The sequence below is a fragment of the Sceloporus undulatus genome, chromosome 4, assembly GCF_019175285.1.
Source record: "Sceloporus undulatus isolate JIND9_A2432 ecotype Alabama chromosome 4, SceUnd_v1.1, whole genome shotgun sequence".
Lineage (NCBI taxonomy): Eukaryota > Metazoa > Chordata > Lepidosauria > Squamata > Phrynosomatidae > Sceloporus > Sceloporus undulatus.
The window spans coordinates 131,217,227-131,237,607 of NC_056525.1; the positions used below are offsets into that span (position 1 = coordinate 131,217,227).

At 42.2% G+C, this 20,381-nt stretch overlaps 1 protein-coding gene across 1 annotated transcript; it reads left to right on the plus strand.

Annotated features, from left to right (window-relative positions):
• The first annotated feature begins 4,644 nt into the window (after positions 1-4,644).
• FASLG (Fas ligand) lies at positions 4,645-12,020 on the plus strand. Its single transcript, XM_042462157.1, has 4 exons — positions 4,645-4,980; positions 5,185-5,230; positions 9,450-9,503; positions 11,478-12,020. Exons 1-4 carry the CDS (start codon positions 4,672-4,674, stop codon positions 11,870-11,872), a joined length of 804 nt encoding a protein of 267 aa, XP_042318091.1. The 5' UTR covers positions 4,645-4,671; the 3' UTR covers positions 11,873-12,020.
• The last annotated feature ends 8,361 nt before the right edge of the window (positions 12,021-20,381 follow it).

Genomic DNA, 20,381 nt, shown 5'->3' on the forward strand with positions numbered 1-20,381 from the left:
AGACTGAGCACTTGGATGATTTCTTCCTGGAATGGAAAAACACACATTCAGAAAGGAAAGATGTAGTTGTAATGGGGAATTTCAACTGTCCTGATATTTGTTAGAAGTCAAATTCTGCCAACAATGTAAAGTCCAACAAACTCCTCACTTGCTTTGCAGACCATTTCATTGTCCGGAAGGTAGAAGAGGCAACGAGGGGATCTGCTTTTTTTTTAGATCTGATCCTAATCAACAGGGATCACCTGGTTAATGGGGTGGAAATGGTGGGATCCTTAGGTGGCAGTGATCATGTTCTCCTGGAATTTGTTATGCAGTGGAAAAGAGAAGCCAAATATACTCAGATTTCAGTAACTTAGGGAAATATTGAGTGATCTCATGGTCAGGAATAGTATATGAGAATCAGGTTCATGATAGAGGTTTCTTTAAAGCAAAATATTGAAGGCATAATTTCAAACAATTCCAGTGAGAGGATGAATGGGAGGTGTTTCAAGAAACCAGGAAGGATGTCTATGGAATTTTCAACTGAGCCAAGATTTAAAAGGGAAATATACAAGAAATGGAAAGGGGAAGGGGGCTCACTAAAGAGGATTTCAAACAAATAGACATAATGTGTAAGGGGAAAGACAGAAAGCTAAAGTGCAATATTTCAGTCTCAGGTCTATCAAGGTTAAAAACAACAGAAAGGGCTTTTTAGGTGCATAACAAAGGAAAGAACAAGAAAATGGTAGAGCAATTGTGGAGCGGATAGAGAAATGTTAACAGGGAACAGAAAAAAGGCAGAACTATTCAACATCTCCTTTGCCTCAAGTCTTCTCCCAAAAGGAAAACAGTGCTTGACATGGGGCAAATGGAGCAAATGATGCAAATTCATTGACCAGCCAAATCAAAAGAATGCTCACCAATGATTTTTTTTTCATCCTGGAGAGATGTGACTAGCGAGGTGCCACAAGGTTCTGTCCTGGGTTCAGTGTTATTCAACATATTTATCAATGACTTGGATGAAGGAATAGAAGGCATGCTTATCAAATTTGCAGGTGACACCACATTAGGAAGGGAACTTATACCTCAGAAGACAGGATCAGATTTGAAAATGACCTTAACAGATTAGAGACACAATGAATTTCAACAGGGAGATAATCTTAGAAAAATGAAATGCACATGGATGGGTGACACTTAGCTTGACAACAGTCCATGTGAAAGGGTTCTAGGACTCCTACTGGATCACAAGCTGAGCATGAGTCAATAGTGTGATGGAGAAGCTAGAAAAGCCATTGCAATCCTAGGATGAATCAATAAGAGTTCAGTGTTTAGATCAAGGGAAGTAATAGTGCCATTCTGTTCTGCTTTAGTCAGATCTCAACAGGAATCCAGTGTACAGTTCTTCAGAATTCAAGAGAGAGATTGGCAAGCTGGAAGCTCTCCAGAGAAGGACCAAAATGGTGAAAGGTCTGGAAACCATGCCCTATGAGGAATGATTTAGGGAGCTAGGTACTTTTAGCCTGGGAAAGAATCATAGAATCATAGAGTTGGAAGAGATCACAAGGGCAATCCAGTCCGACCCCTGCCATGCAGGAAATCTAAATCAAAGCATCCCTGACAGATGACGATCCAGCCTCTGTTTAAAGACCTCTAAGGAACGAGACTCAACTACACTCTGAGGGAATGTGTTCCACTGTCAAACAGCCCTTACTGTCAGGAAGTTCCTCCTAATGTTGAAGTGGAATCTCTTTTCCTGTAGCTTGCATCCATTGTTCCGGGTCCTAGTCTCTGCAGCAGCAGAAAACAAGCTAGCTTGTGTGAGATAGATATCTCTAGGATCACCCAAAGTCAGAAATTACTGAAGGCAAATAACAGCAACCACCTTTCATTTTCTTTTCTGCCTACACACCCCTAATAAAGCATATGTTTATGCCAGAAGCACAAAATTATAGAGATGGAAGGGACTGCAAAGGTTATGTAGAAAATCTATAGCTAAAGCACCCCAAGCAGATGACTGTCTAGTCCATTTTTTAAACTCTCCAGTAAAGGAAAGCCCACAGCTCCCCAAGGCAGTCTGTTCTGCTGTTGACAGTCATTATTGTCAGGGCCTCTGTGTGGCAAAACATGTATTTAGGAAGCTGCTGTATCTTGTCCAATGTTGTCTCCTCTGAGTAGCAGCAGCTCTTGAAGATCTCTGGTAGAGATGCCCCTTTTGCTTTGTCTGTTGGTGTAGGTTAAATGTGTGGAAGAAGAAGCAAGAAACATAATTCAACTTCATCCCTGACCAGTGTGTATAAGCCAGAGGGCCTGAAAGGGATACTGTGCGTGGGGTGGAATATAAATGAATAAAAATTAATCAAATAATAACAACTGTTCATGCTCCAAAGCATATGGATAGATGCATCTACATATGGTCAGAGATCCCAGTTGTGTGGCGTTCCCAAATAAATACACTGGTACTTTTGTGGTTGCCCTTTCAGATGTGTGGTGGGATGGGACCAGGGGCCACAATCCCACCCCCTCCATATATTTAGTCTATAGCTGTAAGGAACTTAGTACTTCAGCCAATTAGCTGATTTCTCTGGGAGGTGAAGAGGTCCCTCATTGCACTACCTCCTCCAGAAAATTCCTGGGGATACAACTAGCTGAATTTTTAAACTTCTGCCTTTTTGAAAGGCTATTTTGAGCCTTTTAGAAATGGCCTGGGACTTGGGATGTGAAATATGTTCAACAGACCTCTGGAATCTTTGCATGCTGGTGGCTTTTCATACTGAACATTGGTGAGGGGGTGCAGGGTGGTGTTAGGTGGGCAAAGTGCAGTCTGCCCAGGTTAGGTAAAGATCAAAATGGTCCCAAACTTGGTAAAGTTCCCCACTTAAAACATGCCAACAGAAAGCCAAGTTCCATATCAGAGAGAGTGCTGCTAGTTTATCTAGCTCAAATTCTTTTCACACAATGATGCTTAGATTACATCCTCCTTAGACATAGACAGCATTGAGGGAATCATTCAAAAGACTTAAGGAAAGTGGTGTGACAAACATTCTCATGAAAATTAATATAACACTGAAGTCATCCTCTCTGTCAGAACTCCCCTGCATTCATATATTCATTTGTCATTTATATATTCATTTGGGGGTTCTGTCAGAGGGATTATTAGTTTAGGGTTTGTTTAGATATTATTTGATTAAGTACATAATGGATTTGATATATATTGGTTAGTTAGAATGTACTAGAAGGTGATAGATAGATGGCTAGCTTCTGTGCTTGTTTATTAGGATTGGAATGTTACAATGTTAGGGAGTTACCCAGCCAGGCCGAGACGGCCCTTGTGTTGGGAGGTGTAACACCTTAAGAGTTAATGCTACTACCTATAGACTGTTATAGTAATATGTTCCTGATATTAATATATGTTGTTGTTATGCTTTATATGCTACCATGTATGTTGGGTTGTGGGATGATGGGATATATAACCATTCTTACATATACTCATAGGTTGTTAAGGTTTTATATTACTTAGTTTAGTAGAGAGGGATGTCTGGGCTTCAAGGCCACAGGTGCAAGGAGGAGATAACACTTGGTGAGAACTTAATTGTTTTGGGAACAGGCCGGGGAGGCCGGACGAGAGGACACTACGTCATCTGGGTGGAGATTCCTCACTGCGCGGGAAAGACTGATCCAATTAATTAACTTTATTGCTTAATGGGGATGGGTCTGCTCGTGGGACTATATAACCCATCTGTAACTATGTATCTTCATTCCTGACAAAGAAGTCACTTCTGTTGCCTATACCTTTACCTTTCAATAAAGCTGTTACTTTTAGGAAGCACAGCCTCTTGTTGTTTGGAGGTGGCAATTGGGAGCCTGACACTCTCCTCTCTCCCCATATCTTTTTCGCTTGTGCATCAGGTCTTATTTAAAGTGTGAGCTTCAGGGCAGGAATTATCATGTTAGCTTTGTTATCAAATGTTCTAGGAGACATTTTTACAGAAGGGTAGTATATAAATATTTTAAATAAGTAAATAAACAAATAGTGTACTTTAACAGGGGGAAGCATTTTAAAAACTGCATGAATTTCACTGCAGCCAGGGGCAGAGTCTTGTAACCAGAAATGAAACAAAGATAGATTGGAAAATACTAGGCTCACAAATCAGTATATGAAACATGGGATAGTGGCAAGATCAAAGTATTGGGGTACATTTTGAGACCATAATTTTTTTGGAGACATGCAAGATTTTTTTAAAAAAAAATGACTGTTCTGTTAATTAAGTGAAAAAGAAAGAGAAGCCAGAGAGAGTCACAACAAGAATCAACAACCAAAATCAGTTTTAGCTCTTCCTCAATATATTCATAACTTTATGTGCAAGTGCATGTGTTTATGTGCAAGTGTATGTTACGTGTTGTTTAAGGTGGAAACAGAAATAAAAATCATTAAAAAAAACTTTATAAAGGTTACCTCTGAATGTGGACAAGACACTTGGGTAGATTTTGCATTCTAGTCATGGGGCTCAGTTATCTTGCATCAGAGCAGTGGGTGGGAGCTCTGAGGTTTCCTTCTGTCAGCTCAAAGACTTTTCAGTGCAGTGGGTGCAGGTGCTGTGTGGGGATGCAGCACAGGAAGAGAGAAATTCTCTGACCCAGCATCAGAACTTGCCCAAGCAGGAGTGAATAGCCTCCAGAGACGTGTGGGTCTTTATGGGTCTTCCTGCCATGCAACAAAACCAGCACTGTATTTATCCCCAGGTCTTCTGGACAAGCAGCAGTGCAGTTTCTAGCACTGATTATGCCCCATCGGGATTGTCCCTCAATGGGATTGTGCCCCATCAAGACATTTGCCCCCCACCCCTTGTGCCAAAGAAGAAAAGGCATAAGCAGAACACCAGAGATGGGACATATCTCTGTTTCCTGATGGTGGCTTTAATGACCCTTCTGGCCCTCAGTGGAGTTGGGTTGGCAATGTTTCAGATCTCCCATCTGCAGCAGGAACTAGAAGCACTGAAAGAGGTAACTTATCATCTGTCTGCTTATTAAAGGCAAAGGAAACCAGAAAGGAGTGCCTGGAATGCTTCCTCAGCGGAGTGAGGGTGGGTATCCAGTGCACAGAAGCCTGCCTGGATTTGTACTACTTAAGAACAGGGTGGCTCATTTACAATAGCATGGGGTGAGTTTGTTTCCTCAAGTCTCAATGTCTGCCTTTTACCTTGACAGCTTTCCAGTTCTGGACAGATGACACAGTCTCCTGAAAAGCTCAAAGGTAAGGCTTTGTTCTGGGTTGGGAGGCAGGACAGCAATACAAAAATTAGGCATCCTCTTGTATCCTGGTGATGATGTGCCAGAGTTCCTCCTCATTTATTTGTACTTCATATTATTTTGCCTAGAGGACTAACTGTACATTTCCTGGGCCTATAGCTCTTGGTTCTGACCAAAGGAAACTTGCATCATTTTCACTATCTGGCTACTGCTCATTGTGTGAGAGAAAAATTATTAAGTGAAACTACCAGGTCTAAGTATCTGATAAATGCTACTTAGAGATTAACTTCTCTCTTTCTCTTCTCTTGGAACCCCCAAATCTTGTGCTTCTTGGGAAAATATGGAAATTTCTGTAAAGGTCTGCCTTATCTATTGCTCCCTGCTCCCTGAAGCAGGGAGTTGAGGGGTGAATAACCAGAATGTTGTTGTTTTGTTCCTAAAAGATAAGTCTGCCATGCTCTTACTGTATAGCATATAATTATCTTAAAAATACAGAAATGTAACTGTTTTAAAGCTTTTTCTGAATATTGAACTAGAGCAGTGGTTCCCAACCTGTGGGTCGGGACCCCTTTGGGGGTCGAATGACCCTTTCATGGGGGTTGCCTAAGACCATTGGAAAACACCTATTTAATTACAGTTATGAAGTAGCAACAAAAATAATTTCATGGGTTTGGGTCACCACAACATGATGCAAGCTACAGGAAAAGAGATTCCACCTCAACATTAGGAAGAACTTCCTGGCAGTAAGGGCTGTTCGACAGTGGAACACACTCCCTCGGAGTGTAGTGGAGTCTCCTCCTTTGGAGGTCTTTAAGCAAAGGCTGGATGGCCATCTGTCAGGTATGCTTTGATTGAGATTTCCTGCATGGCAGGGGGTTGGACTGGATGGCCCTTGTGGTCTCTTCCAACTCTACAATTCTATGATTCTATGAAAGGGCCACGGCATTAGGAAGGTTGGGAACCACTGAACTAGAGTAACAACCAATTTATTCACTAGTGGTCAGAGATCTGGACACAGGCAGACTAAGGAGTGATGCAGATGGGCCAAAAGGTTGCTCCAGCCCCAGCCATGGCGACCAGATGGCCCACTTCCGTAGTGGGCCACCACCACGGTCCCAAACGGGCCACCAGCAGGAGCGGCTTTTGCCACTCTTTTTTCCAGCGGCTTTGGATTACCTTAGCCATTCTCAGAGCACCTTCTGGTTGCATTGGGGACATGCATCGTCTGAATGCCATGCTCTCCAAAGTGGCTGGAAGCCACCGTATTTGGCGCATCTGTTTTGAGTCTAAGCCTACTAGTTTTCAGAGTCAGTTCAGTCCCAAAGAAAGAAAGACTTCCTATGCAAACCAGCTTAAAAAAAAGGCTGAATGGCCTCTTGCAAGGAATCCCCGCATTTTGTAAATCTGCCATTACTCTGACTGGATTTGAAAATAACAGAGTACAGGGAGGGTTCCCGTTTTGTGTATAAGGTTCTGGAATGAGGATAGAGATGACTGGCTCCATCAAATCTTTTATTCAATATATAGTTTTAGTATGGTGACTGTGTATGAGGATCTATGTTCACCTGTAAAACAGATAAATGTTGCTGGATGTGAACAGCAGGTTGAAGGCAAAGTAAACATTAAAAGGCAATTGCTCAAAATTTGAGGAATGTGTTCCTAGCTCATTCACAGATGGCTGTGGGAAAAACAGTGGTCAGAATCCTCATGGCGACATACATAGATGTAATTGCAATTTACCACCTGTGTATGTCTTTTCTCAGGGCTTATCCAGAAAGGAACAAAAAGTCCCAAGAAGTATTGAGACTTTCTAGTTCTTTTTTGTTTTGATTTTGCCTACATATTCATGGTTTTATATCCCAACTCTTTCTTGAAATATCCCATTTCCCCCACAGTGGCATTATTAGGGTTGGTGTCACCCGAATGTGGTAACTTGTGTTGTCACCCATAGACTGCCTGGCACACCCCCAACTAGTCCAGTGGTCCCACATGGATAGATCAGGGCACTGGGGAAAAGAGGCTGGCCTCTTTGCTGTTGACAGTGAGGTAGACCAGGACACCTGAAGGGACCATTGTCTCCCAGGCCATTCTGGTTTACCACCTTGTTTGCAACTCCTGAAGGGGTCCAGACAACATTCAGTGAAGGGAATGGCCTCCAGGAGTTTGACGTGGTGTGTTCACAGCATCCCAGCTGTCTTCACCACCATTTCCACGTGGGTGCACTTTCAGTCTCCAGGACTCTCCTAAAGAGGTATGGCAGTGCACACCGGAAGACAGTCCTTCTGCACAAGTGCACCAGGAGACACCTTCTCAGAGGTGACATCTGGTGTGGTCTGCATGGCCCACATCCCTTAGACCAAGTGGTTTCCTGTGCTCCTTCCCCCTTGCGTTCTTCCACCTCCCCCTTCCACTGATCACGTGTCACATCCAGACTCAGGCAACATTTTAAAAATTGAATTTCACCAATTTCCACTAAGCCCTCTTTATTATTCAGAATTTATGTTCAAAGTGTTAAAGAGCTTTAGCAATAGGGAGGGAAAATTTCCATCTACTTTAAAACTAGCAACAGTTAAACCGTTGCTCAAAAAACCCTCCCTGGACCCCCTGGTAAGGAATAACTATAGACCGGTCTCATTATTGCCATTCTTAGGTAAGGTGATCAAGAGAGCGGTTGCCTTCCAACTGCAAGCAGTTTTGGATGAAACTGATTATCTGGACCCATTTCAAACTGGCTTCAGAGCAGGATATGGAGTTGAGACTGCCATGGTCTCCTTAGTCGATGATCTCTGTCTGGGCATCGACAGGGGAAGTGTGACCTTGTTGGTGCTATTGGACATCTCAGCGGCTTTCGATACCATTGACCACGGTATCCTTCTGGAAAGCCTGAGGGAGTTGGGCATCGGGGGCACTGCGCTCCAGTGGTTCCGGTCCTACCTCTCGGGCAGATTCCAGATGGTGCAGTTGGGGGACACTTGCTCCTCTAAGAGGTAACTAACATCTGCGGTCCCTCAGGGAGCTATTTTGTCCCCCACTTTGTTCAACATTTACATGAAACTGTTAGGAGAGATCATCCAGAGACACGGGGCACGGTGTTATCAGTACACTGATGACACCCAAATATGTTTCTCTGTGTCTCCGACTGATGCAGTGTCTAAGGATGGCGTCTCTCCTCTGCATGCTTGCCTGGAGTCGGTAATGGGCTGGATGAGGGAAAACAAACTCAGTCTGAATACAGAGAAAATGGAAGTGCTTGTGATAGATTCCGCAGGCCCGGGGAAGGAAGTTTATCCACCTGTCCTGAAAGGGGTCACACTTCCCCTGAAGGCCGAAGTTCGCAGCTTAGGAGTACTTCTGGATTCGTCCCTGCAGTTGACATCTCAAGTAGATGCGACGGTCAGAAGTGCTTGCTATCAACTTCGGTTGATACGCCAGCTGCGACCCTACCTGGCCCAAAGGGACCTTGAAACAGTTGTACATGCTCTGGTAACCACTCGCTTAGATTTCTGTAATGCGCTCTACCCTTGTACCAAGCCCGTAAGCTTCAGTTAGTACAAAACATGGCAGCCAGATTGGTCACTGGTGCATCCAGGTTTGACCATATAACACCTATTTTGAAAGATCTCCACTGGCTGCCCATTCACTTCCGAGCGCAATACAAGGTGTTGGTTATCACCTATAAAGCCCTACATGGCTTGGGCCCGAGTTACTTGAGGGACCACATCTCCCCATATAATCCGCCCTGCACACTTAGAACATCCGGGAAGAACCTGTTGGAAATACCATCTTCCAGATATGTCTCTACTTCCCAAAGGGCTTTTTCCGTAGCAGCCCCACAGATCTGGAATAGTCTTCCCAAGGAGCTCCATCTTGTAACACCCCTGGAATCATTCAAAAAGAGACTTAAAAGCTTTCTCTTTTCCCAAGCCATCCCCTCTGCAGAATGAATAGTATTCCGATGCGATTGTTTCCCTGCCTTACCCTGTTGTATGTTGTCTATAGAGTTTGTAGAATTTTATATTGGAGTTAATTTATCCGGTTTTTATGAGATTGTGTAATGGTTTTTAATTAGTCTGTAACCCCACCTTGATCCAATGGGAGAGGCGGGGAAACACACATAAAATTTATTATTATTATTATTATTATTATTATTATTATAGTATACTATTTAAGCATTAGGATAATTTTCTTTTATTAACCTTTTTCCCTTCTCTACTGTAATACAGAGGTTCTGAATGGAACAGCAAAAATGAAATTCAAGAACAGAGCACACTTAACAGGTGGGCAGCAAAAAAAAAGGAGTTTTAAATAATCTTGCAGACAAAATAACTAGCTAGACTGATGTTCTTCTGGGAACCTATAAAATAGAAAACCTAGACATTCTGTGTTGATGACCAGTCTTCCCTGAACTTTTAAAAAGCGGTAGGAGAGGGCATGCTCTAGAAAACAGCAGGTGGGACATGCTTGATACTTCCACCATCTGCCACATCATCTCCACTGCTCCCACCCCACTGGGCTTTCCTCCCAAATGTGGCAAGAGATGTCTGGGGATTCTGACTGGGCAAAAGCAGTCAAGGAAGTAGTCAGTGGAGAAACAAGAGGTGGGTTCAGCATCACTATCTTCACTAAATTACTGTACTCCATTGCCTTTTAAGGCCTAAACTCAATTGCTAGTCCCAAGTAGAGCACAACCAATGACACTGACAAGAGTGCTGACCCAGTTGCCATTAGATCATTGAGTCAATTCTGTTTGAAACTGCCAGTTGGATTTAGGACTAGCACATTAAAATCAAATTAAAAGATATGAATTAAGCTGAAAATATGCCAATTAAAAGAGCCCCCCCCCCCCCAAAAAAAAATTAATCAGAAAGGCTTGAGTAATTCTGATTTCAACTGGAAATCTTTCTGGAATTAAGTTATTAAATTATTAATTAAATACAAAATTTAAGGAGCCAACATTTCCCAAGGCTTAGCAATATTGAGCAAAACTACTTTTGGAGGGTTGGATAGTTACAAAATTTAGGTCAAAGTAGTAAAAACAGCTTAGTATGGGGTGAGAGGGAGTCACTTGCATTCTAATGATCATTCTGTGTTCTGAACCAGACACCTAGGGGACTCGTATGTCTCATGAAAATTAAAATCTAAGGCAAGATGTTTGGCAAAGACCTTGGTTCTGCAATCCTGATTTACCATCAAATGTATAGTTTGGTCACTATGGGTACCAGGCAAGGCCTGGAAGAGATAGTTTTGCTGAGTGTGGCATCTCCTACTACTTCCATGCTGTAATGATGGAAAGCTGCAATCTCCCATTTATGTTGGATGCAGATCTGAAATAACTTGACATCACTTTTTGCTCACTGCATTCCCAAATTCTACTTCGCACCTTTGTAATAATTTCTTCTCCATAACCACCATAAAAAGTGAGAAGATGTGTGGGCTCTGGACACAGGGCACAAGCCATTTGTGGCTTGCAGAACCAAACCCTACTTCAGAAGTTATGGTGGAAACAGAGCACCTAATATAAAAACAACCAATTCTCTAAATGTGGCTTTTTAAATTGTCTGAGGCTCATTGTGATAGCAATGAATGATGCTGATTCATAAGCGGACACAACTTTGATACATTGCATTTGAGGCTAAGGCTGGTGCAAGTCTGTATGGCTGCCATGAAGTCTAGGCCAAGTATCGATCACAGGAGCTGAAGGGAGGAACAGACAGGGCTACCAGCTTGCTGTATAAGCAGAAAAGATAATGTGGAGGATGTCTTTAACAGGGAGAGAGGTAATTATTTTGCATGTCCTTTTGCATGTCCAAAAAGGACTAGCAGGAGCTCTGGTGGTTAAATGCCTGTACTGCAGCCATGCGCTCGCAAACCATAAGGTTGCGAGTTCAGTACCAGCAAAAGGGCTCAAGCTCAACTCAGGCTTGCATCCTCATGAGTTCGCTAAAATGAGTACCCAGATTGTTGGGGGCAGTTAGCTTACACTTGGTAAGCTGCTTAGAGAGTGCTTAAGTGCACTGATAAGCGGTATAGAAATGTACTTGCTATTGCTATTGCTTTCAAGGTCAAGATTCTCAGTTAACAGCCACTAGAAAAGTAAAAGCCAAAAACTGGTATCTGATTCAGCATCTTGTACGTTAGAAAGATCAGTAACCACGCCCACAACATTAGGACATCTTGCAACATAGTGGGAGTTTGGAAGAAATGTTTTCATTGCTGTCTTTTGTAGTCACAATGTTATTTTATCTTTCTAGGCAAAGCCAACCAGAAGTCTCTTCCACTGGAGTGGGAAAGTACCTATGGACATGCCTTTACCTCTGGAGTTCACTATGAAAACAGAGGCCTAGTGATTGATGAAGCTGGTGTCTATTTTGTGTACTCCAAAGTGTTCTTCCGGGGTCAGGCCTGCACCACCAAGCCTCTTGACCATGTTGTGTTTAAAAGAAATCCAGCTTATCCTGACATACAGGTGTTGATGGAAGACAGAAAGATGAACTACTGCATACCAATGCGCATGTGGGGCAAAAGTAGCTATCTAGGTGCCTTGTTCAACCTTTCCAGGCAGGACAGCTTGTATGTGAGTGTCTCTGAAGTCATGCTGGTCAGTTCTGAGGAGTCCAAAACCTTCTTTGGCTTATACATGCTTTAGAAAAAGCAGGACAACAAGCATTCATCAGACTATGTGGGCAATGTGAAGAATCTGAGTATTATGATGACCTTGAAATATTATGGACCACAAATGCTGCATCTGTGGCAGGCAGCCATTTTGATACTGAGATAGTTACACCAGGCCCCAATTCCCCATAAATTTAAAGATGAATACGGTCTTTTACTGATGAATTGCTTAGGGCCAAAGCACCTGACACCACAACCAAGTCCAGAAAACCTTCACCTCTGGACAGAGCAGTGATAGCTACTAGCACATTAAAATCAAATTGAAAGATATGAATTAGCTGAAAATGTGTCAATGAAAAGAGATAATCCCCCAAACCTTTTAAACAGGAGGGCTTGAGTAATTCTGAAATTTCAGCAGTAAATCTTTCTGGAATTAAGTTATTAAATTATTAATTAAATAAATAAAATTTAAAAACCAACATTTCCCAAAGCCTAGCTCTCTTGAGCAAAACTACTTTTGTTGGGGAATTATAAAATTTAGATCAAAGAAGTAAAAGCAGCTTGGAATAGGGTGGGAGGGAGTCTTATTTGCATCCTGATGATCATTGTGTGTTCTGAACCAGACACCACAGATTAAGACTGTACAGCTCTTAAACCAAAGAATTTTGCTAAGTTGTTTGTTGGAATCATTGAGCTAAAGAAAGTGGAAGGGCAAGAAAAAGAGAGGGGAGGGAGAAAGGGAAAGCAAGAGAAGCATCTGGGTATGTTTTGCCTGGAGAAGGGAAGGTTAAGAGGTGACATGACAGCCATGTTTAAATATTTGAAGGGATGGCATATTGAGAATGGAGCAAGCTTCTTTTCTGTTGCTTCAGAGACTAGTACACGGAGCAACAGATCCAAACTATAGACAAAGAGATCCCACCCAAACATTAGGAAGAATTTCCTGATAGCAAGAGCTGTTTGAAATATGCTGTCTCAGGGTGTGGTAATGTCCTTCTTTGGAGGTTTTTAAACAGAGGTTGGGCACCTAATCTGTCAGGAGTGCTTTGACTGTATTCCTGCATGGTAGGGAGTTGGACTGGATGGTCCTTGGGATCTCTTCCGACTCTAGGATTCTATGAGTCTATGATTATTGTAAAATGAAAATGACTTTCTCCATCCCTGCACAAAATTAGCTTTTTCTTAGATCCATGGTCACTGGGTGAGGTCTCTGTTCATACCTACTCATCTCTGAGTCCTAAGTTTTCATTTTTGAAATGTTGGAATGCTCCTGGGTTGTGTGGCAGGTGAGGGCATGAATGAACAGAAAATACTCTCTGTAACCAGTGGTGTCCCCATTTGGGGTATCATCCAATGTGGGAGGTGGGGCTTCTGGTAGTCGGACTTGCAGTTTCAAACAGAATTGACTCAATGCTCCAATGGGTGAAAGCTGCTTTCTGAGTCCCATACGGCAACTGCCATGTGGGACTCAAAAGATCTCAAGGGGTGGCAGCTGCCTTTCAAGTCCCGCATGGCAGTTGCAATGCTTTTTTGCACTAATGTTACTCATAAATCATAAGTTCCATATAGCACTGAGTGTAATGCTAATAGTTGTGACATAAACAACTAGCAAAATTAAAATTATATCTTCAAATTACAATATCATATGCACAACCTAAATGTATTTACATATGCATAGTGAAAATTTGGTTAAAATGTGATGTTTTTAAATAAAATTTTAAAAGAAAAAATTTAAAATTTCAAAAAGTTTATTTTTTAATTTAAAATTTTGTAATATGAATTTTTAAAAAATTATGGGACCTCTCCTTTCTCCTCCCACTGAGCTTCACCCCACTTCCACCATCATTTAACACATTGTAAGGGGAAGCAGATGAATGCCACAGCCCATTTCTAGGAATTTGAGAAGCCATAGTGTCACCACTCATTAGGGTGTCACCTGGTGTGGTCTGCACCCCCAGCCCTAGTCATGCCACTGGTAGCTCTTAACTTTCTGTCTCCTTCATCTGACAAGCATCTATAATTAAAACAAAACAAAACACCCCAATGCTTAAAACCTCTCTGCGCAGTATTTTACACACTGTCAATAGCCATGTCAGGGGAGAGAGAGTACAGTTTTTTTTCTGATACCAATACAGGACAGTCCTCTCTGCTGACTGGCAAGGGCAAGACTGGTTGGTACATGTGAGGCAGGCCTATATAAAGCCTGCTTCAAATTTAGCAAGCGGAGGGCCTTTACAGGAGAGGTTTAGTTCCCACAAGATCTGGGAAAGTTGGTGCCTTCTCTCAGTAAGTCAAAGAATACAGAATTTGGGGTGGGGCACCTGGGAACCCTAGGAGAGAGATGTAATCACCTTTTCCAGCCTTTTTCATAGGTCCAATAGTTCCTCCCTCAGCTCAAAGAAAAGATTTGGGGTTGGACTAACTATTCTGTCTCAAAACTCCATTCATGTCTTTTCCTAGCATGCTTTTTGCTGAAGACTGCTTGTTTAGCCACATCTGGGTCATGTCTTGGTGAGCACAAGTTGTTATGAAAGCAGGATGACTTAAACTGGAGTAAGCAGGGCTGTGAAGAGCAAGGAGCTAATTGCACATACTTTTGTCTCCATTCTGGGCACGGGTAGGGAATGTGCATGGCTGAGTGAAAATGGAGTTTATTGCATGCTAAACTGTCAGCAAAGTGTCCCCATGTCATCGTCAACTCTAACCCATCCCCAGGCCGGGCTGAGGTGCATGAATTTTGCTCAGCCTGAAAGCTTTCCGGCTGAGCAAAATTCACATGCCTTGCCTGGCTCGGGGACAGGTTAGGGTTGGCAAGGGCATGGCACCTTGCTGACAGTTTAGCATGTGATAAATTCAGTTTTCACTTGGCCACGTGTGTTCCCTGCCCATGGCCAGAAAGGAGACAAAAGCGTGTGTGATATGCTCCCAAGAGAAAGAATTTAGGGAGGCCTTTAGTGAAGACTGGAAGGGTGGGGTGGGAAGAAAAAGTAAGAAGACATTATTAAATAGATTCTGTGGCTGGCCACACCCACCATGACATCCTATACCATTTTCTCTGCATTCAAAATCCACATAAGTCCGAAATGAAAACCTCTACCATAATGCATCACATGCTGCTTGGAAAGAGAACAGAAAACACTGCTAAAGATTCAGCATGTATATATTCTGAAATGGAAGAAGAAAGTTAGGTCTGCTTTACCTAAAGGACACCTTTGTGAGGCCTACATATCAATGGAGAACTGCTGACATTATGGCCCATGAGGATCTGCTTGCTCCAATTTGGGGCAGCAAATCTTATGCTTGTTTTAAGGAAATGCATGTCATTTCTTTGAAAAGCAGCTGAGATGGGCCAGTTTGTGGCCACAACCTGACATTTGTCTTGCTGTGCTTTACCTAGGTGCGGAAAAGTATGCTTTGTTTTCTCAGAAACTGGGTTCAGGAGACTTTATCTTGTGTTACAGAACTTCTCCAGTATTTTTAAACACAGCAAAACCCTGAAGAACTATTTGTGTCCCATAGTTAATCTATATGGATTAGTAGATGGGAATTAAGGGGGGGATTTTCCTCTTCGCAAACGTCAAGAGTGAAGTTCATTCTCTTACTTTCTAGAACTGACTTCAAAGAACACAAGCTTTGGCCTAGACTAAATCCTTTGAATTTTTTTAAACGCATTTATTAACATCAAGCTGTTCTTGAACATGTGAGTTTTATAGCCCAACACTTCAATGACATGCAAACGTTGGAGGAGTTGTGGTCAACATCTATTAAGAACTAATCTCAGGACAACTAATTCACTAGGTTTCTTCTGGGGGGGAGATGGAATTACCACTCAAACTGAAGAATGCTAACTTGCTTTCTGATGTGGCATCTTTTGATGTGGCAAAATGACATGAGATAATTGTTAGTGTAAACAAGAATTGGACCACAAAGGTTTCATTCTAGCTGGCTGGCTTCAAATATCCCACTAGCAAAGGTTGCAAAGGGTGCTACTTTTGCAACAATTTCACCATCAGTTCACAGTCCCTTAAATTAATTGGGACATAAGAGAGAGATGATAACCAACAAAGTGTTGGTTGTTACCTTTAAATCCCTCCATGGTTTGGATCCTGTTAACCTACAGGATTGCCCTCTCCCATACAATCTGCCCTGTACACTGAGGTCCTCTGGGAAATATTTGCTCCAACCGGCCAGGACTAGACTGGCAATGGTTTCCCAGAGGACTTTTTCATCTACTGCTCCCAGACTGTAGATTGACCTGCTGGAGGAGATGTGATAGTTGAAAATAACGACTGTGTTTAAAACAGCATTAAAGACATATCTCTTCCAGCAGTCAATTTTAAATCATGACTTTTTAAATTGTATATGAACTCTTATACTGTACATGTACTTTATAGTCTTGTATTTTAACTATGGCCCAGTACATACCGCCAGGAGGCGGCATCCTGATGGTGATTCTAGGGTTAGGGACCGTGCCCCAATCACATGGTCCCTAATCCTAGCACGGTCACAGTGGCGGCATAATGGCGGCCTCCCATCCACATGGGGCCGCCATTGTGATGTAAGTGACACAAAGCATACAGACGTCACTTGCATTTCGCTTACGACACTGGTGCACCACAGTGGGCCAATGGTGCACTTGTGACATCCATGCGGCGTCCCAAGAAAAACCCATTTCCCCCCGGTTCTTTTTGGTCCAGAAGGACACAACATGGTTTGGCTGCTGTGGCATCCCTCCAGAGGAAAACTGGGTGTTTTTAATTGTGTTTTGTATTTCAATATATTGTACTCCTTAAGGAGAGGCAAGAAAGAAAGAAAAATTTTGATTATGTTGGTGGTTGTGGTGGAATAAAAATGGATGCACCAGCTCAGGCTGTTCAGTGTTTGCACGTACATACACTATACATCTATTGCTCTTTGTTTTAAAACAAACAACACGTCTTTCCAAGTAGAAAGTGAGCACAGCAAAGAACAGGACATATTAAAAGATCGGTTCCTAATACAAATGGATTTCTTGTGTTTGTTTTGGTGTTGTTGCTTTGTCATACTGCCGATGTAAACTAGACATGAAGACCAAACTAGGCATGACTTCATACATACACTTGATATCTGAGTAAATGCTTTTTTAAAAAGTAAATTGCTGGCATTGGGGGTAGTGGTGATCAAGATCATCTCCATGTCCTTAAGAAGGACATGGAGAGCACTGGGGGCATCTTCAGCCAGTGCTTATTACATGACATTTCTATCCTCCTTCTGCCCTACTTTCCATTTGTTACTGTAGTGCACCGTTTCATTGATGAATAAAACAGGCTTCCAATCTTTCTGCTATTCCAATATTGCCTTTTTGCGATAGGTCCCTTCTGATGCAATTCCACTTCTCAGGTAGTCATGTGATATGAGTAGATGTGATTCTGCTTACAAACGTGGCAGTGTGAAAAACAGATTGCATGACCACTTGACAGTGTGATTAAGAGGGATTTGAGGTAAGAATCCAGGCTCACACCACATCCAGGCATGCAGGTCTCTTCTTTTGTTCAAGTCCAAGAGAGGCAAGGATCAATCCAAGCAGTTGTTGCCACTGCTGCTTTTACTGACTGAGCCAAATCACCCACATGAGTGCAACAGTTTGTCTTGTAGAAGATGTGCTTCAAACCTGGAACAATGAAGTCATACCCTGTGCAGCACAATGGGAGCCTTGTGGTTTGTGATACACTTGACACCTATGAATAGAAAACTCTGCCAAATCAAACAAATCCTTTTATACTCAAAGAGTGAAGCAAAGAGCCCCTGCTTTTTCATGTATAGGTTGGGCATCTTAGTACAGAAATGGTCAGAAATAGAAATGAGCTGTTCTGAATACACTCACATCGGGCCCTAAACATGTGTTTTATGAAATCATTATTGCTAGTAATTGGAAGGAAAATAATACATGGTATTTAGATAACTGGAATAGTAAAGTCTGAAACTTAGCTCTAACTGAGAAGTTGACTGTTGACCTATCTGATTTGACCTGGTTTGGTTTCCTTTTGTTGAACATATGAACAATAAAGAGAACAACTAAGCACGTCATGGAAAGAGACAGAATTCCAACAAGGCTGGACTTTGAATTGGGCACACTGGACTCACCCCCTACTCAAGGCACTAAGAGAAACTCAGGGAGGTGGCCTGGATAATTTTGTTGCCTCCAAGTTGTTCATTGTACTGCATTTGGGGAGTGTTGGAATGGGGGTAGAGGGAGCAAGATGGATAGTAAATTGTTTTAAATGCTTTTTTAAAAAAGTCTTAAATTTTTTAAAAGTGGCTTGTTGTTGGTGGTGCCTTCAAGTTGTTTCTGACTTATGGCAACCCTGTCATGAGTTTTCTTGGCAAGATTTGTTCAGAGGAGGTTTGCTATTGCCCTTAGGCTGAGAAACTGTGACTTGCCCAAGATCACCCAGTGGGTTTCATGGCCAAGTAGGGAATCAAACTCTGGTCATAGTCCAGCACTCAAGCCACTACACCACACTTCGATAATAAAAGCATAGTTTCCAAGTCAAGGGAAGTAATATTCCCACTGTATTCAGCATTGGTCAGGCTTCATTTGGAATACTGCATTCAGTTCTAGGTGCCTCATTTTAAGAAGGGCATAAACAAGTTGGAGCAAGTTCAGAGAAGGACAATGAAGATGAGAAGAGGTATGGAGAACAAAACGTATGAAGAGAGGTTGAAGGAGCTTGTCGTGGGAAGGGTGGGTGACGTGATAGCAATAGCAAGCATATGTCTATACTGCTTATCAATGCACTTAAGCATTCCCTAAGTGGTTTACGATGTGTAAGTTAATTGCTATCAACAAGCTGGGTACTCATTTTAATGACCTACCGAAGGGTGTAAATGAAGGATGTAATTGCACTGTCTAAATACTTCAAGGACTGTCACAGGGAGGAGGGTGCAGGTCTGTTCTCTGCTGCCCCAAAGGGTAGGACCCGGTCTAATGGTTTTAAGTTACAGAAGAGTAGGTTTCAATTGAACATTCAAAGGAATGTTTTAAAAGTAAGAGTGGTGTGGGAATGGAACCAATGGGAGCCTAGGGAGATGGGTGAAGTCTCATTCTCTGGATATCTTCCAAGAGAGGCAGGACAGCTACCTGTGGAGGATGGTTTAGCTGGAGATCCTGCACTGAGCAAAAGGTTGGACTCAAGGGCCTGTGCAGCCCCTTCCAATTCTATGATTTTATTATTCTACGATGCTTGTCAAGTAGATTGACTATCTGAAGCAGCCTTATCTTGGGTCAAAGCCTCTCTAACGTCGTAATATTCATTTTAAGGAAGCATTTGAAATATCAGTGCTTCTTAAATAATGGCAGCATTATTTTACATGGTGGTGCTTTAGTAAAAGCATTTGCATGATGAAAAGCAGCAGTATTTCCTTTCTGACTTTTTCTGTAAACAGCATAACATTTGAAAAATGTCATTAACAGTACAGTCGCACATAACCACAAAACCACATCATAGCAAGTTACTTCCTTTGTCAGGAGTGAAAACCTACACATACCCTTGTAGAAATGCAGATACAGATAGGAGAAACATCTGACAAGATATCTGATTCAGATGGAAGTATCCTACTGCCTTGTTTACAGGTAGTCTTCCTTTTTGAATTTCTCTGAACTATTGCAAGCTTTTTCAGCTCTCCTGCTTCTACCTGCTTAGAGACATATGGCATAAACTGTACAAAGTGGAATTCTTCTCCATCCTAAGAAAGCTTTGGAGCATCAATGTCTGGCTTGACTGACCTCCTACCAGCTGCCACTATACTCAGTACCAATGGCCATTATCATATGTGGGATATGTGGCCCCATCCCAAAGGAAATGCCAAGCAGGGCCAATTTGAAAATAAGACAGAATACGTGATTAATTACCACACGTGAAGAGTGACACTGTGGTCATTCCAAATACAAAGCGGAGGGAGTGCAAAATAAATTATCACAAAAGTACATACCATGCGGATTCTCGAATTCGAATTGGGATCCTTGTGCATGCCCAGTGGGGCTCTGAACGCATTGTGAACTTTAATGCTTCTGAGGTGAAGAAGGGAGCTGCTTCCCAGGTTCCTGTGTCCTTTTTCGCATGAATGCAGGCTCCACATGAAATAAAGATGTGGGCATAGATATATATATGTGGGCGCAGGCACTTGGTCTACACACATTATAAGTGCACTTCATACATGTATATCTGCACATATAGATGGATGTACCTATGCATATCTATATCCATCTATTTGCACAGATGTGCCACCAGGAAAAGTGTCAGCAGGTATGCCACTATATGCTCCAAGCACATGTAGTTGTAAATAGAATGTGTGTGCTTCAGTTCCTCAAGCCGCATATGTGTGTGTGTATCTATATATCTATATCTATCTATCCATACATATACATATATACGACAATGTATATATGTACGCACACTTATATACATATATACATATATATATACACATTACTTCTCCCATGGGCGTGTATATGTATATACATATATATCTACACGTATATATACATATTTATATCTGTATGT